Here is a 26,560-nt window from a genome sequence, read left to right on the forward strand (position 1 = left end):
AAAGTGGGGATACAAACGTTTTAATTTATGACAACAAAATACTGCAGTTATGAAAAAAAGCATTTTAATTCCTTTCTAAAATCATCTTAGCTATGTTCACACATGATTTAAACCTCAAAACAATAAAACATAATAAACTTTTTTTTCTTTTTTTTTTCTTTTTTATTGGCATGTCTACTGTAAACAGCTTGCGGCAGCATGAAACACCTTCCCATAAAATCATTGTTTTTCGTGATTTGTTGCATTTAATAAGTTGAACCTTTACGCACTATCTGTGTAAAATGGTGCAGCAAAGCCCGGCCTTTCCTTTTCAACACACTCTTATTGGAGCAACAGAGAGCATTTGAAGCAGGCTCCTTAAACGCATAGTTACAGGAAAATGTTCTTCACCTTGTGAGGGATGTTGCTAACATTAACAAATGTGCAGAGAAAAACAAAAAAATTGACAAACAAATACATCTACATAAACAGAGGTTAAATAGACAAATTAAAACCTGTGCCATGTCAGTCACAAGACCTAATATTCGTTAAGCCTGAGACCAGAATAATTTACACAAAATAAAGAAAAATGGAAAAAAAAAAAGCTGAGCAGCCTTGGGAGTAATGAGAACTAATATGTACCAGTATTAACCAACAAAACACAGAAAAACCTTAACTGAACAAGCAGACTAAAAATGAACACCGTATTATGTTCAGATTTTAGGAGACTGATGGAGTTGGGCTAACCAGGGAAAACGGTCAGTTTTGTAGGACTGCAACAAACAGTAAGATATTTATGTACAGACATATACACACACTGACAGTCTGGGAATTTGTGATAGACAGCACTGGGCCACTCAACTCCAGAGTCTGAACATCATCAACTAATCACGATTTGATCAAAAAGGAAGATTGAAAATCTCAGATGTGAACATCTACTGCACTTCTCATTTTCCAGAATGATACACCCCCTATGATCTGTGTCAAAATAATATAGGACAAATGGAAGATGACAGTTCTCAGTGATTTGTTTTCACCCCCCCCCCCGACATCATTGGGGTCACTTTCAACCAAGTTATGATACAAGTGTTTGATAATTTAATGAGGTAAATGTGCACAAGTGTGAAAGAGTGGCTCTTTCACAGGCCAGCGCAGAGCTGTGACTCAGCTATGCAACATCATAGCTTTTGGCCTAGCTGGTCTACTCCGCACAGTGTGTGCCCCATCTTAACATTATGCTCAATTTATTTTTCTTTAGGTTACTTGATTTTATTGAATAGCTTTTGCACTTCCCTTTACACTTTTACAGTACAATAAACTATAGTGCACGACATTATTCTCGGCCACAGTTTACCCCCAAGGGCTCGGAGTGGTGGGCGTTCAGCCATACAGCACTGGTGGTATTGGTTTTACACCAAACAAGGTTCCTGCCACGGTGATGCTACACAGCAGTAGGCAGCCAGCTATTGAGTTCAGCTCGAGAGCTCGGAGCGGGCTTCAGTCCTGGCCCGAGTCCTTATTGGGCGCACCGTCCAGGTAGATCTTCAGTGCCTTCTCCTTGCGTGGCGAGTAATTGACACGGTGGCCCGTTTTCAGCAGACGGCTGCTCTCCTTCTTCATGAGCTCGTTCCTCTCTTCATCTGACAGCTCCATCAGCTCCTCAGTCTTGTCTCTGAATCAGAAACGAGGGCAGTGAGGAACTCTGGAGACACTGCATCTCCGTGCAGGCCTCGAAACAACCCACTTACTACAGAAAGGCCAGCTATGCTTGCAAGATACAAGAAATGTCTGTGATGCATCACAGGATTGACACTGAATTAAATCAAACTGACATTTCAAGCAGTCAAGCACAGTATTACTAATCAATAGGTTTGATCTTCGGTTACAGCAGCAGTGGAGAAATATCTGTGTTGCACAGGTATGCATTTTTGGATAAAGTGGCCCTGGCTGTTCGTTTAAGCCAGCCTGTGGTAACTGGCAAAAGACCAGCCAACCAGACCAGTGCAGCTGAAGGGGGTTTTACCTGTAAAAGACGACGGCACCGTCATCACAGATGTAGAGAGGCCAAACATTCAGAGTTGATACTTTTGGATTCCAGTCCAGATCCTGATGAATCTCCAATACGGAGATGTCACATGGAAATGTTCCTCTACCCTGCAGACGATTCAGAGTTTCATACTGTGCCCGTTATACTCCACATCACACAACAGAATTAACAGAGGTAAAAAACATGGGTTTATTAAAGTGAATTGATACGCACTACCCAATATCAAATGATACATATATATCTTCTCTTACCTTTGCAAATTCTAGGTTTTCAAGAGGAATTCCACTTTTATCACTGAGCTGAAAACAAATCATTGACAGTCAGCTACATCACCAACAGCTTATATACACAATTAGTCAATGCATACATACATAAATGTACATTTGTATTAAATTCTGTGGCATTCTTCATAAAACTAAGTGTATAAGGAATGAAAAGCCCACAGGTTTAATACCTTAATGAGATCGGTTTAACTGAACTGTTCTGTGGGGATTGTTGTTTATGTAACAAATAAAATAAATAAAATAAAAGTGCATGATTTCCTCACAGAAACTGCTAGCATTAACAGAACCAGACAGACATCTTATCAGGGTCTGATGCATTAGAGATGCATTAAATAGATTAAATGCACAGTAGGTGTGAGATATACAGTACTGGCTACATGACCATCACACAGTGGGACAGAATATGCATTGATGACACAGACTAGAAAGACAAATGTGCAGAAGAGACTGCGGAGAAAGGGAAGGCAGTGTCAGCTCACTTTCTCTTTTAGTTCATCCACACTGCTGCTCTCCAGAACCACTTCCTGGAAAGGCTCGAGCTTCATCTGAGCAGGGCTCCAACGCCGAGTCAGCACGGCCAGCTGAGACATGGACTTCATCTTCTCTGGCTCTGCAGGGCCAAGGATTAAAACATTACATCACTGGTGAGAGAATGGCACCAAACTCCATCACGATAATCCCTTGGGCCTCAGAAGTCATCAACTCCCTGCAGAGATCTGGAAGAATCACGGTGCAGAAACGAATCTCACAATTGAACAGCTTCTGTCAAATCTTCTATTTGACCCGACATGATGTGTCCTCTATAAAAGATGGGTACAGTACAGTATCTGGGGAGATGTGCAATTATGATTTTATCTTATATTTTGTTGAAGGTAAGGGTACATAACAAGAACAAAGTTTGTCATTCTGTTTGAAGCAATTTTTCGTAACTGATGACAAGCATGTTGCCTTTTCTACAATTGCTTTATAAGCGAAATGTAACTTTAAACTGAAATTCTCACAAGTCAAGCAGAAATAATTACCATCAAGTATTTCAAGGAAGACTTCCCAGTTACTAGAAATGTTAATATCTTCCTCATAAACATGATAGTCCAGAAAAACTGTTCCAGGATTCTTCCATGTTTTCTTCCTTAGACGAAATCTGTAGACAACAACATAAGAGGTACGTAACAGTTTTCATTTTAATGAATCATAGGGTCGTGCATCTGCTTGAGAGGAAAATAAATCCCAACTGATTTCAGAAAGTGAGTCAGTACTTTTAAAAAGGTCATAGCTGTGACTCATTGTCATCATCTCCATATAAAGAAGGCTACATGGGGGAAAATGCAAATACGACCAGCACTGATATGCATATTTGAATATCCTGATGAATGAATCAGTGATTATCAGTGGCAGATCATTCCTGCTGCACTTTTTTTCGAGAGAGCATGGTCTGTAGTTGCAGTACGTGTTGGTTAGGGATGGAAGGAATAGTAGATCAATGAAAAAGCGGTGATTAATTCTCGGTGTGATCTCACCAAAGGTCTGTGTAGGATAGTTTGGCAAACCAATCCTGTGACAACCCTGCCACTCACCTGTCGATGCAGAGATCCAGTTTGCACTGGTCCCTGAGCTGAGGCAAAAGCTCCTCCTTGGACTGCCGGACAGTCATTCCTTTAGCAAACACTGCGTCTACCAAAAACTTGCAAGGCTGAATGCAAGAACAGAAAATACTCATTTCAAATGGGTAACTTAATGCTCACATTTCCATTACAAACATTGCAAACATTATCAGTTGTGAATGCCAAAACAATTTTCCCTTTTTTTGTCAGTTTCCCAGTAATGTATTTCCTCAAGAACAAGCCAAACCACAAGCTTTCACACGATGCATAAATACACAGTTTCTTCGTGGAAGGGGTCTGGTTTTCAATACATTTAACATGGTTGGATACTTACCTCTGGGTCATTCACTAGAAGCTGGTAAACCTTGACGCGATACTCGCCCTTTTTCAGTGCTCTACCTAGTCTTATGGTAATCTGTTTAAACAAAACACAATTATGAGGATAAAGATAAAGATGAACAAACACAGCACGACAAACAAGACTGTGGAAAAAACATCCAAAACTTCCAATCAAGATCCATTTACATATATCTGCATTTGTTGAAACATGTGAATCTAGCAGGATCCATCGTTTTTAAATCCACCAACCTTATTATCATCTGAAAACGAGGAAAGAGTCTCATTGAGTCGGACGCTCTCAAATTCCTGGTTGTTAGCGTAGACCCGGAAGACCTTAAACTGGGAAGATGCAACTCCCACAAATGGCTCCAGATTTTGTTTAAAAGCAGCCAGTGTTATTCGTTTATCAACATGGACCAATAAACCTAAAATAAATACATGAATATCTGTATTAAAACAGCAAGAAAACTCACTTTCTATATACACAGAAGCTTACATAAAATATTTTTAATAAACCTACAAAATCGGTTTCTAATATTTCAAAACTCTGCAGTGCCAGACACTTTACGGCTGATTAAACTGATTAAACTAAAATATGATTTTAACCTTCAAATATACCTTCTTTACAATGAACTAATTTATTAAGTGTTTTTTGACAATTGTCTGGATAACACCTATGAGGATCCTGGCCACAGTAGAAATATACTTCCTAAGCACTCGTGTGGTCATAATGAGATCTTTTAAATATCTGATGTTTACAACATTAAAAAAAAAACAAAAAAAACCAACGCTTTTTTGTTTTTATATAAAAGAGAATATTAACAATCTGAATCATTTCCCATATTACAGAGTCGTGCATGTGACTCGTACGACACACTGTGGTATGGACACTTACATTTTTGTCCTTCTCCAGATCTCTCCTCTGAAGAATATGGCTCTGCTCTGAAGTACACATACTGGATCTCCCCTTTGCTCTTCCCATTCTCATCATACTCGCTGTCTGTCCCAGAATCCTCCTCTGCCGTATCCCATGTCTCTTTCTTGCCTTCGTTGGCCTTCGACCTCCTGCTGCAGGTGATGCTGTGTGAGTCCAGGCCGTTGGCCAAGGGGATGGGCGTGCTGTCTGCATTACACAAGGTGTCGCTGCTGTGACTGGAGCTGAGGATGTCGCTGTCCACCGAGCTCGTGCTGCGGTCGTTGTTGATGTCCGAGTCGGAGCGCTCCTCGGACTGGAAGTTGTTCTCCGGATCAGAGGTCTGAATCCGGTTCTCCAGCTCCCGGTTGTCTACGGATGCCGAGGAATCAGCCTCCTGGGAGGGCGACTCGATGTGCTCAAAGTCACTGGCGTCTGAGCTTTTGAGGCTGTCACTATTGCCCCCTCCCTGCTGCTGCTGCTGCTGCTGCTGGAGCGACAGGTTTTTCAGTTTCTCTGTGCTCTCCTCCAAAATGGCATCTACTGATTTCCGATCACCTTCCACCTTTTCGAAGGCATCCTCCAAAGCGCCTGGATCTCCACCTAACTTTTGGCAAAGAGTCCTGTTCAGCTGGGACCCCGGCGATTGCTCGGGCAGAGACACAAACAACCGTATGGTGTTTCCGTGGCGATCAAGCAGCTTCCACAGAAGCGAATCGGTGAACGTGAGCTGATGATCCGCAGAATCCGAGCTTTCGACGAAAACCTGCAATCAAAACACAAAGGACATCCATTTGCAATAAATTATGCTGTTAATTATTTATTTTTAAGTCAAGACAATCGTACATTTGTTTTTGAAACAATTCACCACAAAGTTCTCTGAAGATTGTACTCAAAAAGCAGGTACTACTGAATTAGCAGCAATACATGTATTTCAATAGATATATGTACACATTTTATTTTTCTTCAAAACTTTCAGCTTGCTAAGTACAATGCAGTACATGCAACCGATGAAAACAGCTGTGTGCAGATTAAGGTACAGTGCATCCGGAAAGTATTCACAGCGCTTCACTTTTTCCACATTTTGTTATGTTACAGCCTTATTCCAAAATGGATTAAATTCATTATTTTCCTCAAAATGACAACATGAGAGAAGTTTGTTTGAAATCTTTGCAAATTTATTAAAAATAAAAAACAAAAAAAGCACATGTACATAAGTATTCACAGCCTTTGCTCAATACTTTGTTGAAGCACCTTTGGCACCAATTACAGTCTCAAGTCTTTTGGAGTATGATGCTACAAGCTTGGCACACCTATTCTTGGGCAGTTTCTCCCATTCTTCTTTGCAGGACCTCTCAAGCTCCATCAGGTTGGATGGGGAGCATCGGTGCACAGCCATTTTCAGATCCCTCCAGAGATGTTCAATCGGGTTCAAGTCTGGGCTCTGGCTGGGCCATTCAAGGACATTCACAGTTGTCCTGTAGCCACTCCTTTGTTATCTTGGCTGTGTGCTTAGGGTCGTTGTCCTGTTGGAAGATGAACCTTTGCCCCAGTCTGAGGTCCAGAGCGCTCTGGAGCAGGTTTTCATCAAGGATGTCTCTGTACATTGCTGCATTTATCTTTCCCTCGATCCTGACTAGTCTCCCAGTTCCTGCCGCTGAAAAACATCCCCACAGCATGATGCTGCCACCACCATGCTTCACTGTAGGGATGGTATTGGCCAGGTGATGAGCGGTGCCTGGTTTCCTCCAGACATGACGCTTGCCATTCAGGACAAAGAGTTCAATCTTTGATTAATCAGAGCAGAGAATTTTGTTTCTCATGGTCTGAGAGTCCTTCAGGTGCCTTTTGGCTGTCATGTGCCTTTTACTGAGGAGTGGCTTCCGTCTGGACACTCTACCATACAGGCCTGATTGGTGGAGTGCTGCAGAGATGGATGTTCTTCTGGAAGGTTCTCCTCTCTCCACAGAGACACGCTGGAGCTCTGTCAGAGTGACCATCGGGTTCTTGGTCACCTCCCTGACTAAAGCCCTTCTCCCCCGATCGCTCAGTTTGGCCGGGCGGCCAGCTCTAGGAAGAGTCCTGGTGGTTCCAAACTTCTTCCATTGATGGATGATGTAGGCCACTGTGCTCATTGGGACCTTCGATGCTGCAGACATTTTTCTGTACCTTTCCCCAGATCTGTGCCTCGATACAATCCTATCTCTGCAGTCTACAGACAATTCCTTGGACTTCATGGTTTGGTTTGTGCTCTGACATGCACTGTTAACTGTGGGACCTTATATAGACAGGTGTGTGCCTTTCCAAATCATGTCCAATCAACTGAATTTACCACAGGTGGACTCCAGTCAAGTTGCAGAAACATCAAGGATGATCAGTAGAAACAGGATGCACCTGAGCTCAATTCTGAGTGTCATGGCAAAGGCTGTGAATACTTATGTACATGTGCTTTTTTTGTTTTTTATTTTAATAAATTTGCAAAGATTTCAAACAAACTTCTCTCATGTTGTCATTATGGGGTATTGTTTGTAGAATTTTGAGGAAAATAATTAATTTAATCCATTTTGGAATAAGGCTGTAACATAACAAAATGTGGAAAAAGTGAAGCGCTGTGAATACTTTCCGGATGCACTGTACATGGTAGGAAGCATATTCATGAGATCATAATTGTGCAGCACAACACAAGACGGTCAGAACAGTGTGTGGAAAAATCACATCAATACGTTATTATACAATAAAAATGCATACAGGAGGCTGTTAACATGGATGGACTGACCTTGTTACTCCTGAAGAATCCCTCTGCTTTCAGAGTCTTGTTCGGCACATAGAGGAGCCGTAAGTCATTATAGCAACGCTCCAGAACGATGCGCATCGTTTCTGCCGAGAGGCCCGTAGCCTGTCAAGCAGAAGAGCACCTTTGAATTAAAACTTTCTAAATCGTACAATGAGTAGCATGTACCACATAAAGTAACACTGAAATCCAGCTTTACATCTTACAGGACATGCCACAGAGAAAAGAAAATGGCTGCCTAAAACGTGTCTGCTCTGACCTAAAAAACTTTAAATCTAGTCCCTGCACATCAACAAGAACTGATATTTAAATGTGCAAACCTGTGAAATGAGCTGCTTGAACTCTGTGACTGTCTGGTTTAGGTAAGCTCGGACACTGACGGGAGCGGCGATCGTCTCGGTCTTCAGATCTACAACATGGACCTTCACCATCACCTCTGCAGGTCAAGTCAAGATAAAAAGAAGGCAGGTTTCAAAATTATGTTCACAAACAAACAGAGATCAATAAAAGTAATTAATTTTACTTTCTCCTGACAGGGTCTTATTGATACATGCAATATGGCACTTTGGTCAGGATAATATAGATAATATATAAATTCATAAAACAGGTTGTATGTAACCTTGATTCTTTAATGTAATAAAATGCTTAAAATTTAGGAATCTTGATATTAGTAATTGCCAACTGATAACATCTGGAATTCTTTAAGCCTTTATACTAATTTAATCAACAAAGATAAGTCCTGTCAATATTACACAATTTACAGATATTACAATGAAAGCAGTAATAACGCACAAATGAATCCACCTGGGGATCAGCTCCTCAGGTAGCTGATTCTCATCTGATGACAATATCCTAGGCACGGTCAGATTTGTGAAATAACAGCTCTACTACTTGTGTAGCCAAATATGTTGCTAAAGGAGCTGCTCCAGACACGTCTTTCCAAAACTGTACTAATTATTTTAGATTCTGCTTTTACACACTAGCTCTGCGTTCCTTAATGACAACAAGGTTCAATAAATCCCACAGAGCCTCGAGGATCTAACAAGTCAATTAATGAAATACCTGCACTGAAGTTTGAACTTACGTACGTAGATTCCTTTATTTAAAAAGTGTAAAGGGTTAATGAAAGTCCTTGCTATTGCGAAATATCAAAATAGCAGAAGGGGTCAATTTGCATATATTTGTAGTTAAAAGATGGTAGAACTCAAAGATGACACTAATGACATCCTGTGGGTAAACCAAGTACTGCAGTCTTTAAATATATCACAGCTTCATCTCCCTGTCTAAATCCTCCTGAGCAAAAGCGTTCTAGAGATTTTGAGGAGTTAAGATTATTTTCTCTGCTGCTCACCTCCTGGTTTGTATGGCTGGAAGACTTGGTCTGGCCTCCTGGTTTCCAGTAGCAAGTCAAACATATAGGATGACTTCACCCCCCCGAGCAGCAGGCCCATGGGAGTGTCCTCCTCACCCTCGTAGGACCTCTCCAGGTACTCATGGAACTCATCATACTTGACCAGGCGACAGCAGTGCAGCGGGACTACTCTCTCCAGGTCCATGAGCTTTTCAATAAGACAGGATGAAAGTAAATTAAAAGTTTCCAAGAATTACAGACATCAGGTCCGTAAAGAATCTGTAAAACTAGAACTCGTGGAAGAGGCCGCAGTTCGATCTCCCTTAGTAAAAATAGCAGAAATGTAAGCAAAATGCAGCAAGTAACTGTACAGATTCTACATACCGTATATGCAATTTCAACGGCTTCCTTCAGCATTTTATCCTTGTGAACCTCGAGTTTGTTCTCCATCATAATCATCTTCACAGGGTGCATGCAAAAGAGCTTTATCTACAGAAGGGAACAAAGCACAGATTCAAACAAAACGGCATCCGATTGATCTTGTAAGAAGACAAATTGGAAACAAACAAAGCAGATGTGCCACAGACCACGCTCAGTGCGCTTTGTAGCGAACGTGTGGGATCATACCTTGCAGGTGTTGCGTTCGATTTCACGTTGCCTCTTTTCCTGTTCTTCTAACTCCTTCTCTTTTTGGACAAGGCGCTTTATATGTTCAGGGAAGTCTTGGACCTCCAGATACTCTATGTATTCAAAAAACAAAGTTAAAACAAAAACAAAACTGTCAATGCAGCTATAAGCATCATTAATCCAAAACATAGGATCAAAATGTATAGAAAACATTTAAAGTACAAATTACAGCACAGAGCTAAACAATAATATGAAAATGTAGGCAATATGTAGTACTAATTTCAACTTATGAGTTTTAAAACTGCAAGATTAGCTCAATGGGAAAGTGTTCAGTGGTTTAATAGCAAAATATTTAATTTTCATCCACTGTTTTTGCTCTACACTTACTTGCATTCCTTGAGGAGTCCTTTAGCCTATAGATCAGCATATATGCATTCGTAGAGCTGTAGAAATCAGAAAGCTTTGTTATTCAATCTGTAAAACATTGACAGACAAACTATAATGTACAATGTGGGTGACAGAAAGTAAGTACCTGTGGTCATTCAAAGTAATTTTTTTGTATAGAATACAACATCCTCAAGAAAGAGACATTGGAAGCTAAGTTAATAGAAGAAAAAGATTACAAACCACAATAAAAGCATACGAAACGGGAGGATCATCTAATATGCAGTTCAAACAGGCAGCGCGATCTAGCATTGAAATAAACTACACAGGAATCGAGTTCTCTAACCTGGCAAAGGCGCTAGAATAATAGCCTCTGCTTCCTGAGGATCCACCATAGGTTTTCCTTATATCATCTTGAGTGATCTGCAGAATGAAACAAACCATGTGTTCAGTTTTAAAATCAATACGCTTCAATAACAATAACATCAAATTCAGCCACCGTGCAGGAAGTCTGCGGTGTGGTTACCTTGCTGACATGCTGGTCATTGAAACTGTACCACTGGCCATCGCTGAAGGACTTGATGCAGGCATAGTAGTGGCCTCCTGCCGCACTTCCTGAGTGGACCATGACCGAGAAGAGCTCAAAGGTTAGGGAACTCTAGTGTAAGATGACAAATAAATCTTGTTAAGTTTCTTTTATTAACCAAGAACATACATCATGCATTACTCTCAGACATTTATTTATTTATTTATTTATTTATTAATTACAATTAAATGATACTGCCACAGAATTATTCTGATCTGTGGAGAATAGTAGAGGAAAAATATACTTCAACATTTTGATGTTTTATATATATATTATAATAAACACAAACAGTATAACACTATATATACTGCTCTGGGAAAAATTGGACCACTCCAAGTTCAGAAATCAATGTTAAGTGGGCTCTTAATTTTTTCCTGAGCTGAAAACAACTAAAAACACAAGACAGTTATGCTGCAGGCGATCACAAACACATATAGGGAAGGCACGGAGGGCAGTTAAATGTTATCATCCAACTAATGGTTGTGCTATGTAAATTGAGCACTAAATTTCCACTTTAAAATATAAAATGTTTGAGTCACAATTTCAGGAATGAAACCAAAAATCCCAAGGGCTGACATCCTAAATTAAACACACACACACAGCCTCATACAAAAACACATCTCTATTTTGTCCTGTTTAAGACAAAACAAACATGCAGTACACTGCTGACTGTACTTTGATATGACTGAAAAAACAGCAGTCTCCCCATCCTCCAATTAACAGAGGAATAAAATACACATGCATCATAGAGAACCTCTAGACACTTAAGTGCATGCACAAGAAGGCATGACAAAATCCATTTCATAGGGAAACTGCTTGCCATGTGCGCTGTAATGCCCCACCTTAGTTTTGAGGGCTCTGTCTGTGCTGCTGGTGTTTTCTAAACAGATGCCCTCATCCACGCCGTCATCGTTGGAGAAATCGTTGCTCATCTGATCGCTGTGGCAGCTGCCCTCGTTCTCAGCGCCACTGTCAGTGCAGCTCTCGGTCTGCGGAGACTTCTTCAAGACGGAGACAAATTATACAAAAAATATTGAAGGATTGTGGCGGCTATAGACAGGACATTGTTAGTTAGGGTATTTCTGAGTTTCCAAAGTAAAACAATGAATAACTGAAACACAGGAGCTCCACTGAGAGTTTATAGTGGTGTTTTCCTTTAAGAAGCCAACCCTTGAAATCTTTTCCTTGACAGTCATGTTCTCGGGTTTAACGCCCTTATTTGACTTGAGGAATTACACACTTCTCAGTGGACCTGATAATGCACCTTATCTAATCTGCCATTACCTCATCTTCCACGTCAATAAACGGACTCATATCCAGCTCTTCTGGGAACGTCATGCGATCATTCAGCTTTATCCGGTGCATGGTGGTGTAATCAAAGTCAAAGCGCTTCAACTGCAGGGTCAGCAGGTATGGGAAGTGCAGGAATCTTAGGCCCTGAAGTAAAAACGCATGGCACAGGTTTTCAAAGACATCTATATTTGTAGACCAATCCCTTGGGGACTACACTGAACATAATAGGAAATGTTCACAATTCAGTTTTAATTTTTTTACCTATATTTTGTAAGCAATGCAGGCTACTGATTACAAATGGCATCTCAGGAAGAAATACTTGAAATATACTTACAGATAATGTGGATCTTGGAGACAGATAATGAAATGTTACCAACCAAATTGGTAAATTTGTTGGTACCCCTCCACAAAAAACTGCACAATTTCCTCTGAAATAACTTGTTTATTCCATATTTAATAGAAATCAGACTTTGCTTTTGATTTTGTTTTTCAACATAATATTGTAAATAATAAAACAAATGAAAATGGCATGGACATAAATGATGGGACCCTCAACCTAATATTATGTTGCACAACCTTTAGAGGCAATCACTGCAATCAAACATTTTCTGTAGCTGAATGAGTCTTCTGCACCTGTTAACAGGTAGTTTGGCCCACTCTTCCTGAGCAAACTGCTCCAGCTGTCTCAGGTTTGATGGGTGCCTTCTCCAGACTGCAAGTTTCAACTCTTTCCATAGATGTTCGATAGGATTCAGATCAGGACTCATAGAAGGCCACTTCAGAACAGTCCAATGTTTTGTACATATCCATTCTTGGGTGCTTTTAGCTGTGTGTTTTGGGTCATTATCCTGTTGGAGGACCCATGACCTGCGACTGAGACAGAGCTTTCTGACACTGGGCAGTACGTTTTGCTGCAGAATGCCTTGATAGTCTTGAGATTTCATTGTGCCCTGCACAGATTCAAAGCACCCTGTGCCAGGCGCAGCAAAGCAGCCCCAAAACATAACCAAGCCACCTCCATGTTTCACTGTAGGTATGGTGTTCTTTTCTTTGAAAGCTTCATTTTTCTGTCTGCGAACATACTGCTTATGTGACTTGCCAAAAAGCTCCAGTTTTGACTCATCTGTCCAAAGGACATTCTCCCAGAAGGATTGTGGCTTGTCAATATGCATTTTAGCAAATTCCAGTCTGGCTTTATGTTTTTCTTTCAAAGGTGGAATCCTCCTGGGTCTTCTTCCATGGAGGCCACTTTTGCTCAAAAAGTGATGGATGGTGCGATCAGAAACTGACGTACCTTCATCTTGGAGTTCAGCTTGTATCTCTTTGGCAGTTATCCTTGGTTCTTTCTGCCATTCGCACTATCCTCCTGTTCAATCTGGGGTCGATTTTCCTCTTGCGGCCATCCAGGGAGGTTGGCTACAGTTCCATGGACCCTGAACTTCTTAATAATATTTGCAACTTTTGTCACAGGAACATCAAGCTGCTTGGAGATGGTCTTGTAGCCTTTACCATGCTTGTCTATTATTTTCTTTCTGGTCTCCTCAGACAACTCTGTCCTTTGCTTTCTCTGGTCCATGTTCAGTGTGGTGCACACAGTGATACCAAATGGCACAGTGACTACTTTCCTTCATTTAAATAGGATGAATAATTGAGTACAAGATTGGAGACGTGTGAAACTAATTAAAGAAACTAATTAGTTTGGAATATCACTACAATCTAATTATTTTTTATATTTTCTAAGGGGTACCAACAAATGTGTGCAGGCCATTTTAGAATATCTTTGTAGAATGAGCAATAATTCATTACTCTTCACAGCTTCTTTGCTTTATTCTATGACATAGCAAAGGCATGCAAGTATACATGATGCAATAGCTTTTAATCATCACTTTTCAGGAGGAATGAAGCATTAAGTGTACCAACAAATTTGATCACTTCTGTATGTATGTGTGTCTGTATATACATATATATACACACACACATACACACATGAGATAGATATTTATTTCAATGGGAAGCTAGTTTTTTTGTTTTGTTTTTACTCAAGAATTGAACAATAATGATCTGGGGGAATTGTGTTCAATGATTAAGTTCAGCACTTAAACACAGGTTATCCAGCAACCCTACCGCGTTGTTCAAGGTTGAACATCCCCTCGGCTAAGGAGGCAATTAGCAAGCAAGTCTTGGCCTTACCTTTCTGGCATCACATTTCTTCTTACAACGCTCACAGAAGTACTGATTCGGGCCATCGAGTGTCTCGGGTTGAATGAACGCCTGAAGAGCTTCTTCCTGTTTCAGAGAAGAGTTACACCATCAGTGTTCCCCTTCTTTCCCATTCATTATTATAGTCAGTGGACATCCAATATTCACAGGTAGGTTGGAAAAACAATTCCCCTTTGCAGAGATTACATTTCTTTTTCGCGTTCAGACCAGATTGCCTTCATGACACTTGACCAGCCCCGCACATCGCACCACAAACATCACTGTTGACTCGCATACAATTAGAATTGCATTTTCAGTTTTTGCTTGCTTCTCCAAACTTACAGAAATGTACACAGAAAATGAACACCCACCACACTGCCGAAAGCCTGGTTAGAGCCATAAGGTCTGATGACAAGCGGGATATCAAGGTAGGTGTCAATCCTCCAGCTCTCGTATCCACACTCCAGGCACCTGACATAATCCTTCAGCTTGCCCTGATACAGCTGATTGATGAGGTCAGCCTAGGAAAATAAAAATAAAACTCCACTAAGTATGAACAGGTGATTTTTTTTCTCCACACCATTTAAGCGTTATCGATCAACTGTATTAAGACAAGTAAACACCTGTGCCATTAACAAAATAATGGTTACCAAAATGTAATAAATTCGTATGATTAAATTTGTTTTTATTTCCATTAACCAACTAAGCAGGTGACTTAAAACCACAAGAGTAACATTCCCAAATTCAGACGGACTGCCTAACATATGAATTTAAACATTACCTAGGTTCTAATGAAATACATGCACAAAATGTACTCAAGCTTTCACTTCAGTTTAAGTGCCATTTAAAACTTTGATATCAACTTCGAATGCCTTTGCATTCTTGAAACCAAAGACAAAGAACAGAACACATGGAAGCCTTGAGATCACATTGTCAAACCCAGTCAAGGAAGTTTCAATTCGTATCCGAGTCTCATGTGGTACCTGTTCGGTCAGCTTCCATTTCTGCTCCAGTGCATCAAACATGACTCTGCATAACTCCTGTACGTCATGCTGCTGCCAGGCTGCGAGAAACACAGACACGAGTTCAGTGACTTCAAGCATACAGGACAGATATCCACACTATTCTGTGAGGGCTTTAAATCTATTGAAAGTCACTGATTTTCTATAGCCATGAAAATGCTGGAAAAGCAACCAACCTAAAGTTTATCATTTTTATTTTCTAACAACATAAATAAATACTGGTACACTCAGTATTTTGGAAATACCTTCGCTGCTGTCCCATCCAAAGCTGCGTGTCACATCTGTGGTTTCGATGGCCCTTTTCTTACTGGTCTGCAGCAGCACAAACAGCCTTTGGAGCTGGTATGGGATACTTGTGACCGGGTCTTCTTCTGAATCTTCAAACTCCCAACTGCAGATGGGGGGGAGGGGGGGGGAGAGACACAGCGTAGTCAGTATGCCTTCCTTAAAAATAAAATATGTATTTACAACGGAAAGTTATACTGGAACGCTCACTTGTACAGAGCGTTCCTGAATTCGGGCGTCATGAAGAGCGTCTGCAGCAGGCTGTTCAGATAACAGGTCATGGCCTGGTTGACCAATCCCACGTATCCTGGAAGGAGAAAACACTCCATTGAACGTTTTTGATTTCAACAGCTAAACAAATAATGAAAAGTCACCAAGAAAACCATTGTAACTGACTGCATTTTTGCACACTGAAAGCCTTACCTGTTTCAGACTTGCTGAGTATGGAGGAGTAAGAGTAACTGGGGCTGCTGTAGTCACTGCTACAGCCCACGGTGCAGTCTCTGGGCAGAGGGCCGATAAACCTGTCCTGGGAGCTGTCATCCACACCGCTGCTGTCTGCTGTCCCGGACTCATCCTACAAAGACAGAGTTGTACATGGGCCACGCAAAGACTTCTACTGTAGGGCTAATGATTAATAATATTGCACAAAACACTGCCCCACTAAATATGTATTTCAGGATTATACATTTATGTAGAACTGCATTCTGAGAAATGTTCATGTTACAATATTTGTTTTCTAATATATACACAATATAATTGCCTCCCTAATCTGGAGTGGAAACACAGCTCCTGAAGGAAATTAACATGCTTAAGGCACTAAATAAAACATGATTTAAAAATGTAAATTTTCACTTTAATGGTATACTTACTGATGCTATCTGAGGTTGTTCACCATCCCGATCTGTCAGATGGAGGAAGTTTTTCTTTCCAGGTTCAAAACCAGACTCTGTCAGAGACGTCTCACTGCTATAGTCCAAGGGTGCCTGGTGTCAGAAATGTCAATGAGTTCATAATATCGAGGGAGCAAATTACTTGCATGAAGTGAAGGTGAGATGTGAAGAGTGGATATAAATTCTATATTAATTCTTACAGCTGCTTTATGACATAAGCCCACAGAACTAAGGTCAAGTTAAATAGTTCTACTTGTTCTCCTCTGTGCTGCTTCTGTTCTCATTCACTGAAAGGCTGTAAAAGGATATATCAATTAACCTTTATTTAGTGTATTAAATTTAAAGTAACTCTACCCGACTCCTAAAATTAAAATGACAAACTGATAGCAGTTACCATAAAGGTCCTTTCACACTGGAGGCATCATGTCAAAATCTGTGTCAAGATTTTTTTTGATGCTCTCAAGTTGCTTTTGAACCAAATGTGTTCAGAGCATGAGGACAGAAGAAACAAAAAAAAACAAATGCTGGAGAAGTCGTGATAGTAGACAGCCAAACCAGACACATCGCATTTAGTTTTTATTCCAGTTCCAGAACTAAAAAGGACACTAACTCTGATTCATGGCATGTTATACTCAAAGACCTTATAATTATAATAGTTTCCAAGACACAGTACACAAACCACAGAGCAGAGCACTTGACACAAGAGGCTTACCATGTCTGCCGGATTTCCCCACGTTAAATCAAAAGTGCCGCTCACATAGCCCGCTTTTGAGGCCACATCCTCGAAAAGCTTTCTGAGGGAGGTCGAGGCCGGGAGGTTTAGAGTGAGTCTCTCATTCACAGTCTTGGAATTGGTTGTGTCCTGAATTATACACAGCACACGCGGCTCATCTGCAGCATTTTCTATCTGAAAGGTACAAAGTTGTCCTTGTAAATACAGAGAAGAACAAAAGGTGATATGAACAGTCTGTAGCATCCCATTTAAATATATTTTAAATCAATACAATATAGAAAACAAATGGGCCTTTAGATTATTCTTAGAAGTAAGAATAAATCTCCTGATTTCCTGTTAAATAATAGGTGTCCTATTTGTTTATATGCCCTTTTTATCAAAGAGCTCAGTGACAAATCAAGTCTAGTGACAAAAAAGAAAAAATAACAGACAAACTGCTTAAAAAAAAAAAAAAAAAAAAAAATTGTCATGATCACCAACCTTACACTGTCTGGTATAAAACCAAATATATTGATTGATTAATAGATGTTATCTTTATATTTATTTATATATACCCTTGTGTATATATCATTCACTTTAAACAGGCCATTCCAGGCCATTTAATGCAATCATTAAACCACAAAGCTGTACTTTGCACAAATACATACAGCAGGCAAAAGTAAGTCTATGCAATTTTCTAAGGGTACAACAACTGTCACTTTCACTACAATAAGCATACTTTTAGTTAGCAAATGTTAATTTTAAAACAAAGACAACACGTTGTAGAGAACAGAATGAAGCTTCCTTAATTCTAGGCTTCATGGCATTCAGTATTAATATGACCTACTGTAGACCTTTGTGCATTAAGCTCTTAGAAGACAGCTTAAAATGGTAAGCCTCAAAGCATATGAGCAGTGCCTGAGAAAATTGTTTGATACTATGTAAAACCATTGTGCAGTGCACAGAGCAGTCAGTCAATTGTAGGTCTCAAATTCAGTACAGACCACAGTAAAAGTGGTTTCAGTATTACAAAGATAAGACTGAACATCAGTTTACCAGCAATGCAAAGACTTTTTAATTACATGCTTGTTAGTGTTGTCTTTCCACAAATATTATTTAATGTTTAGCTTTTTTTTTTTTTTATGAAAGTTGTTTCTAGCAACTAATTCTGAGCTCTTTGGGTTGTGAGTAAGGTGTGACCTGACCAGGTAAAAGGTAGGCTCAGTGTTGACAGTAGTTAGCTTGCAAGTCAGGTTATTGCCCTTGTAAATTTTAACAAACAGGAGATGACTAACTCAGAATACACAGAACACATCTTTACTACTGGGAATGTCTTTTGAATGTTTTCTTCCCACTATTGGCCAAATCGCCAAATATTTTGTCTACAGGCATATCAGTTCCACGTTTCTTACTTGCGAAGTCACATTTAAGATTTGTATTTAGGCTAGTTAATTATTTGTATTGACTGTGTTCTCAAAACAGAAATTTCAAGTAGTTTCAACACAATATGTACGCATTTGCTTGGTTCATCAATTCATTCCTACGAGAATCTTTTCCCATACAATGGAGGGTGCTTTTATTATTTTTAAAATAAAATGGGCACATCTGCTAATGAAATTGTGGAGGTTAGTCCCTTTTCAAGATTGCACTGTACGTTTCAGTTCATGCAGTTCACCCACTACTCCAGACCACTTGTTTTAGCTCATTCGATTCTTATGTAGTCTGGGTTCATAACCATGCTTTTTTTTTATAATTAGTCAACGGTGTTACATGTTTATATCTGATACCACACCACAGTTTATTAGTATCTATATGCTTGACTGTGCACCAGGCTAAGGAGAGTTAAAAGATGCCATGCTCTAGGGAGTCCTTCAGTCCAGTGGCGTGCAGCATGCTAGCACACAGCCTTGCTAAATCAAGGATCTACCTGAGAGAATTTCTTCTTCATCTCATCAAAAATACTTTTTCTGCAACTCCAAAACATACCCTGTGACACATGAAAAGCAAAGACCCATTGTTACAGAGAAGGTTGACATACTGACCCGAAACGATTGGTTACTTCAAATCGATATTGGATGGTGGTTGACCTGGTACAAAGGACACCAGTGGCTGGGGAACAACTGACTCTCAAAAGAACGAACATGGGAGGTTTTCAGAAATACTTTTGTTATATATAACTATACTGCCTTGCTAAAAACTTGTACAAAAACAGATTCATTTATACTGTATTTCACATACAAAAACAACAACTAATAACTACAACTTCCCCTTGCAATACAGACTAATTGATTTATTAGCTGGTAAATGCATGAAAGATTACTTGACAAACTATGGTCAGCAGCTATAAAAGGCACACTGCTGTCAACACATCAAAGAGTATTATCAGATTAGAGGTATTTTTAACTACAGATAATAATACTGTGCGCTCATTCAAAGCTTCTGATGCTCACTGGTAGACCATAGAAAATGTATTCTGCAAAGGAAATTCTCTTTGAACTCTCCTCATCTCATGCTAAGCAAGCCTGACAGGAAACAGCCTAGAACATCTCGACTGAATCTCATTCAACCTAAAGCATCATATCCAAACACACTATTTGTCTATGTATACTATGATAGCAGAGTAAAATAAAATAAAATGTTTTTTACAGTGCAAATGTCTCTCTCTAGTGATCTCTTAAATGACAAAATGCTTCTCTGAAATAACTGAAAACCTTAATAAAAAAATAAAAAAATAAAAAATAAAAAATGTAAGGCCTACCACTGACGATAAAAATAGGTGTCACTAGAACAAAAAGTCTAATAAAGCTACCAACCCCCCCAAAAAAGTAAATGTGTTCAGAATGGTGAACAGTACAATGTCTAAAAAGAAACCAGTAATTTTTTTAAAAAATTGTGTTTTCTTTCAGTAGAAACAAAGAAGCAATCCATCAAGAAAACCTTTGAAAAAAAAAAAAAAAAAAAATCCTCTAAAAGAGTTACAGTTTAACATCCACTTTCCAGTCATTACAGAATTTGTACTACCTGGGATGAAGATAGTGGCTGGCGATTCTTCCTTGCAGATAAACTTAACCACCAAGTTCTGAAGACTTTAAACATTAGCAATCTGTGTATATGCTCCTCCCAACTCCAGCAGCTCAAGTTTAGTGCATCTATTGCAGGTCACACTTGAACCTTGAACAGTCTGTATGTTAGGCTTGTTGGTGTAAAAGTGTGTTTTTTTTTCTCTTTCTTTCCTTCCTTCCTTTTCTTAAACCTCACTGCTCATTAATGGTAACAAAGGTCCAATAAATCGGTTTTCATGTTACAAACCTATGAAGAAAGTTAAAATAAAAAACAGCAGTATGATATTCGCTGTTCTATCTGTTTCACCTCAGTTAGAAAATGAAAGTTTACATGCTACTTCCTTGTTTTGCAGTGGCAGCATTACTGTGGAACACTTCCGGTATGAAAACCAGTCAAAAGAAGCTGTCAGTTTTCAGCCAATCAGAATAATTTCATAGTTTCAGTACGTCACGCAACCCTGTCCGCAAAGAAAGGTGTGTTAAGATCACGTGACATCACGCTGCCCCCAGTGACATCTAGTTAATGAAAGAAAACCATCGCCCTGCAGCACAGGTACAGATAAAGAAAATGACTGACTTACTATGACAAAAATTAAAACAGCCTACATTTATGACTTTTTTTTATTTAACTGCAACAAAGCAGTATGAATAAAAGCCAGTAAATTATTTAATATAATAATAAAAATATATATTTCAAAATCACTGCAGAAACATCCTACATTAAATGGCATTAACTGCATTAACATGCAAACATGGTTCACCAGAAACATCCTGTTTTACTTAAAACCTTTCTAACACTAGATTTTGAATATATTTTTAAGGCAAATTAACATCAGACAGTTATTTTATTTTTATACTTTCTTATATACTTACTTTATTTTGTACTTTCCAACTTTGGCATTTACTAGGGTTGGCGTTTTGGAAGGGCTAATAATGTTATTCCTATATGAATTACCAATGTATAAGTTTAAGACACCTTTTACACCAAATGAAATGAATCAGTACAGAAATACATTTTTATAAAGTAGTCTGCAAGAGGACAAGTTTGAGAACCCTTGGCACAAAGGATGTGTTGTTTATTTTACAGCTGAAACAAATCAGCATGTGTATGAGCCACAAGGGGTGAGAGAGTGAAGCAATGATCCAATTTAGTTTCAGGAAAACAGTGTTACGAGTGCCAGCAGGACATGTTGTGCCCAGGGTTTATGAATACGGCAAACGCGTGATGCACTGTACAGGCAAAGCTACTATTCTGGTCTGTGCCCTGCAGAACTGGATACCAGATATGATATGGACACAGTACCATGAGTTTCCCCTTTTTGTGCTGATTTCAAACTCTCAGTTTCATACAGTGGAAACAAATAAAAAGGTATATATAACATCATCAATACAATTTTAACATTCATTTATGTAAGCAATGCGAATGCGTGATCACATTCCAGGTCAACTTGTTATACGACTGCTTTCTAGGACTAATTACAGAACGGACAAAAATATCCACACTGCCCCGACTTCCCCTTGAGTATAAGACTTCTGTCAGGCATTTGAAGTCGTGCTAGCAGGTGTCCATTCTAAGAATTTTATTTCAAACACTAACTCGCTCTGGAGAGTGCAATGTCATAGTGAAGAAAGATAATCAGCCACTTTTATGATAAATAGGTATGGACACAAAAAATTATATCAATGCTGTGTTTAAGTTTCCTGAATGGCTTCAGTATTTATAATATCATCATTCTTAAAGCTGAGCAACAAATACATGTTCTCTTTAAATGCAAGAACAAGCGGGAGTGAGAGAACTAATCAATAAAACAGACTAAGGTTAAATATTGTGTACGTTAATAAAAAGTGAAATATCTAATGAAGAAATTACTTCTTACAGATGGTTTCAGCGTAACTGAATCCTGTACTTTACATATAAAACACGAATTCTGAGAAGACTGTCGAGTACAGGGGAAGAACTGAAAGCACATGGAACCACTGTGCATGGTATAGACAATACCAGTACCATTTTAGATTTATTTATTATTGGGGGTTTTCTTTATAATATCATGGGACAACAGTTAACAATCCTTTATTTTAAAAACTGAAGCAGCAATACTGTGAACCTCACAAAGACATTTTATAACTGCAGTAGTTACAAATGGTGTTAAATCTGGAATACTATGCAGAGAGTAAAAATAATAGTTTCAGAAATGGAATTAAAAAGCTGGAACACAGAGTCATTCTAGGTCTGACTTGATTACTTTCAGTCTGCCCCTAGCAGATTAAACAGGAGTTAATTTAATTTTGAATAAATGTAATACCAAACTCTGGTTTAGCACTGCATTAAAAACATATCACCCCACCCTCTTCAACAAACACTTTTAGGCCTTTTTTCATAGTCCAAAAATATTAATTTGAATTATTAATTATTAAATACGTTTCTTAATAGTACAAACTATTGATACATTTAGTGGTTATTAAAAAATGTATTACTGCTTCAACAATGCGTTTCCAGTGCTGTACAACCGGGATGATGAGGACAATTGTGTGAACACATGCATTCATTTGCTTCTGTAAACTTTTAAAGGATACTCTTGAAGAGTAGCCCAAGAGCAAAAATTACTAAACTTAAAGGGGAACTCCACCAAAAATCCATATTTTCTCAGGTTATTCTATAAGTAGAAACAGTATGTGGAGTGAGTATGTCCAGCTCATTCTATGTACCAGAAATCAGAGATCAAAAAAATAGCTGTGACATCACCAGGGTGCCAACTGTGGAACTGCTTTGCTGGAAGTCAGTGGGGAAATAAGAAAAATCACGACAATCATTAAAAAAAAAAAAAAAAAAACATTTAATGCACGTCTGATGACCCCATAAACCTATTTTTCTGAAAGATGGATCAGTTTGTAGTCATAAAAAGTATTTTTTGCACCACCCTGAACAGTCGCTATTATTTTACATAATTATTTTATTCAGGGGACTGCCATGTGGCTACAGTGGAGTGGGGACTGCACACACGCGGTCTCCAAAGGGGCACAGTTTTCGGTCTCTGATTTCTGGTACATAGAATGAGGTGGAAATTCTGTGGAGTGAGTTTGTTTCTATTTATAGAATAACCGCAGAAAATATGGATTTTCGGTAGAGTTCCCTTTTAAGATATCTACAGTCTGGTGATTGATTTTAAGTGCCAAGTTGGCAGACAGACAAAGGGTTAACGATGGCACATCTAGAACATTTAATCAGTAGTGCAAAAATATGGTTTTAAGATTACATTGAGAAAAATACAATATTCTCCTGAACGATCTACAAAAAGCTACTGAATTTGTATGTACACAGACCAAACCTTTAAATGGTCTAAAATACTTTGAATTTAATAGCGTAAAATTTTCAATGTGGATCATCATAATAACTATTCCTTTGAAAGCATAGTCAATACAAAGCATTTATGCTTATAATTTTTTTCAACTAACTCAAAAAGAAAAACTACTTCTAAATATCACTTTTATTTAAGATAACCATGTATTCTATATGTATGAACTTACAACTAACGCTATTTGTCCCTCTCTAAAGGGAGTATATAATAATAAGAAATATTATCTATATATAGAGATAATGTTTCTTATTATGTACTCCCTTAAGAGAAGGACATTATATAATATAATTGTAGGTCTAGCAATGTGATTTGCACAGTAGGTTGTATCACAGATGAAATGGCTGTTAAATTCCAATAAATAAAACAAAGCCACTTACACGTTCACAGGAAACTAGGAGTTCCCTCCCACACTGTCATAAAAATCCCATATTCAAGACTCTATCCCTGTATTAGTGTTTCAGTTACACGTGTACAAATCTAATACTCTAGCCTGAAAATTAAACCACTCTACCTCACAGAGTTGGGGTCGATTGCACAGTGGAAGTGGAATGGATTGGTCTTTTCCAATTCCATTTTGTTATTATAAATCAAAAATATAGTTTACAGAATTGGAATTGACCATATAAAATGATCTACATTGATCAGTTCGATTTCCGTTCCCATTTTTGAACACGATGTGCAGAATTGCTTAAAAAAAAACACAGACCTATTCCAATTTGACCATAAACTATTATTCCAATGAATATAAACTAGGATTAACTGGGAAATGTTAATTTATAGTCTATTTATTGATCAAAGTGTAGTAAAGTGTGTTACATTTGGAAAGCTTTAAGGATTTTAATTTTGAAAAGATCCAGTGTCACCTTATTCCTGATGAAGCTTCATAGTATGAAGTTAACATCTGTAAAAGGTCAAGGTAAAACTGACAATGACTTTTGTCTTTATTTTTAGGTATCGCTAAAAACTGCTGTATATTATAATGTCAATAACATAGTGATGAAAGGAAAGATTTAGGCTATACATAATATGAATGCAAGCTATTTATATTTAACTACAAAATTTGTATAATTTCATGGAATTGTAAAAATGTATAATTAACTGCTACCTTCAAAAAAGGTTGAATTATATTTTTGTTAAAATACAACAGACATTTAGAGGTATTATGTTTTTCTTTTTCATATATTATGAAATGAAAAGGAAAGTGAAAATAAGTGGTTGCAAAAGCCAAATACTGTGGCAAGCAATACATTATTCTTGAATTAGGTGAAGCTAGAAAGTATCAAGCACTACACCTAAAACACGCTTACGGTCCTGTTTATAACACTGGATATATTAAACTCAAAGTATTTCACATAACAATGTATACCCAAGATTAAAGCACTTGCCATGTATAATGTATTTTTATACAAGTACTGTAATTTAATTTAAATGTAAGGGGCAAAACAATATACATGTATTACCTAGAAAGAGCACAGTAATATGGTGTGTGAGAAAAAAAAATCATCATAAAATGAACCTGGCCTTCAGGAACAAAGTTGTCTCCTCACTGCATAACTCAAACACTGAGCCAAACTCAACCGCTGCCCTGCAGCCAGTCAAGCAAAAGCAAGACAAGGACTCGTCTTCATCAAGGATACAGAAACCTCCAGGAAACCCTTCTAGCGACTAACAAAATGTTTCTACCAGAATTGATGTACTAAAGGTTTTAACTCAGATTAAGATGAACTCGAGATAAAACAAGTTATGCAAGTGATATTTGTTATATATATACTTTTGGTTTGTTGATCATCTTTGCTGAAACAAGAACACACACGAGTATATCCCATGACAAGCGGACAAATGTTTCATCACCTTGAACAAAACACTTGTCAGCAAAATGAAGACGAGATGTTCGGCTGTAACTCATGATCGAGACCAGATAAAGCCACCCCAGCTGTGCACACACTGCCATTAGCAATGACCATTTCCTAGACACGGAGGACTACAAGGCTGCCAACACGAATCCTAATGTGTCCGTCTTCCTCTCGTACTCTAGTAAAGGCGTGTAAATGCGCTCGTTAATCGCGGGCTTTAAAACCGTCCCTACACGACAGCAGGCCCGGCTCTTGTTTACTGGACCCTGTCATGAAACCGCTGATCCTAAAGGCCCCGATGTGACGACAGCAGCTCCTCACACTAGTTTTAACCCGGCTGACCGGTGGACTTCAATGACATGACATCCTAAACACGGCTTGCAATCTCCCATCCAAATCAAAAGACTTCAATCGGTCATTTATATCTGATTAATGTAAGCAGTTTTATTTCTCTCCCAGAAGGTATAGCGCGTCTCCAGCTACGCATTGCTTTAAACTGAGCAGTAAAGCAGTTTTGTGCCGATATCTGCGTCCCTTTCGCAACTTTTATTGTTTATTTGATCGCCACCGAGGCCAGGTATTGCGGGCCTGCCTCTGCCAATATATCCCCGTGTCTGGATGTGATCCTCTCACCTCTTTGGGTACGAGCTGGGTGTCTTCGCTGGGCACCATTTCCATTTGTCAGACAGTTTGAATAGACAGATATCCAACCTCGGAAGTCAACGGGAAAACTGACGGGAGCTGTACGCAATCATGGTTCGTGTTTTGTCTAAAGGGAGAAATAAATAAAAACAAATCATCAAAGTGAACGCAGATACTTTCTCTCTGTGTTATAACACCTACAACACAAACAGCAATCAATGGAAAAAATGGCTGTCCTTCAATCTCGCGAGAGTTCAGGCTGGCCTCGACGTCATTTCCGAAACATCCACACGGCCTGCAGGGTCGCGCTGCGTCGCGCAGATGTCTGCAGTGCTGCGCGG

The 26,560-nt window shown here is 38.9% G+C and overlaps 1 protein-coding gene across 3 annotated transcripts; it reads right to left on the minus strand.

The window, feature by feature from the left end:
* Window positions 1-4: 4 nt before the first annotated feature.
* Window positions 5-26,445, minus strand: usp47 (ubiquitin specific peptidase 47). Of its 3 annotated transcripts, none has more exons than XM_066700447.1 (29): window positions 26,211-26,445; window positions 19,234-19,293; window positions 17,307-17,501; window positions 16,574-16,687; window positions 16,125-16,278; window positions 15,918-16,008; window positions 15,662-15,807; window positions 15,378-15,457; window positions 14,766-14,915; window positions 14,386-14,481; window positions 12,187-12,339; window positions 11,745-11,903; window positions 10,843-10,974; window positions 10,663-10,739; window positions 10,320-10,375; window positions 9,933-10,045; window positions 9,690-9,794; window positions 9,306-9,513; window positions 8,275-8,390; window positions 7,940-8,059; window positions 5,146-5,929; window positions 4,500-4,675; window positions 4,246-4,326; window positions 3,885-4,000; window positions 3,333-3,451; window positions 2,790-2,920; window positions 2,278-2,325; window positions 2,003-2,133; window positions 5-1,651 (listed from the first exon to the last, which is right to left on the minus strand). In XM_066700447.1, exons 1-29 carry the CDS (start codon window positions 26,253-26,255, stop codon window positions 1,477-1,479), a joined length of 4,131 nt encoding a protein of 1,376 aa, XP_066556544.1. In that variant the 5' UTR covers window positions 26,256-26,445; the 3' UTR covers window positions 5-1,476. The 3 variants fall into 3 exon arrangements, with proteins under 3 accessions (XP_066556544.1, XP_066556543.1, XP_066556545.1); XM_066700446.1 differs by having other exon boundaries at window positions 15,912-16,008; XM_066700448.1 differs by lacking the exon at window positions 19,234-19,293 and having other exon boundaries at window positions 15,912-16,008.
* Between the last annotated feature and the right edge of the window lie 115 nt (window positions 26,446-26,560).

This window comes from Amia ocellicauda, chromosome 4 (assembly GCF_036373705.1).
Source record: "Amia ocellicauda isolate fAmiCal2 chromosome 4, fAmiCal2.hap1, whole genome shotgun sequence".
NCBI lineage: Eukaryota > Metazoa > Chordata > Actinopteri > Amiiformes > Amiidae > Amia > Amia ocellicauda.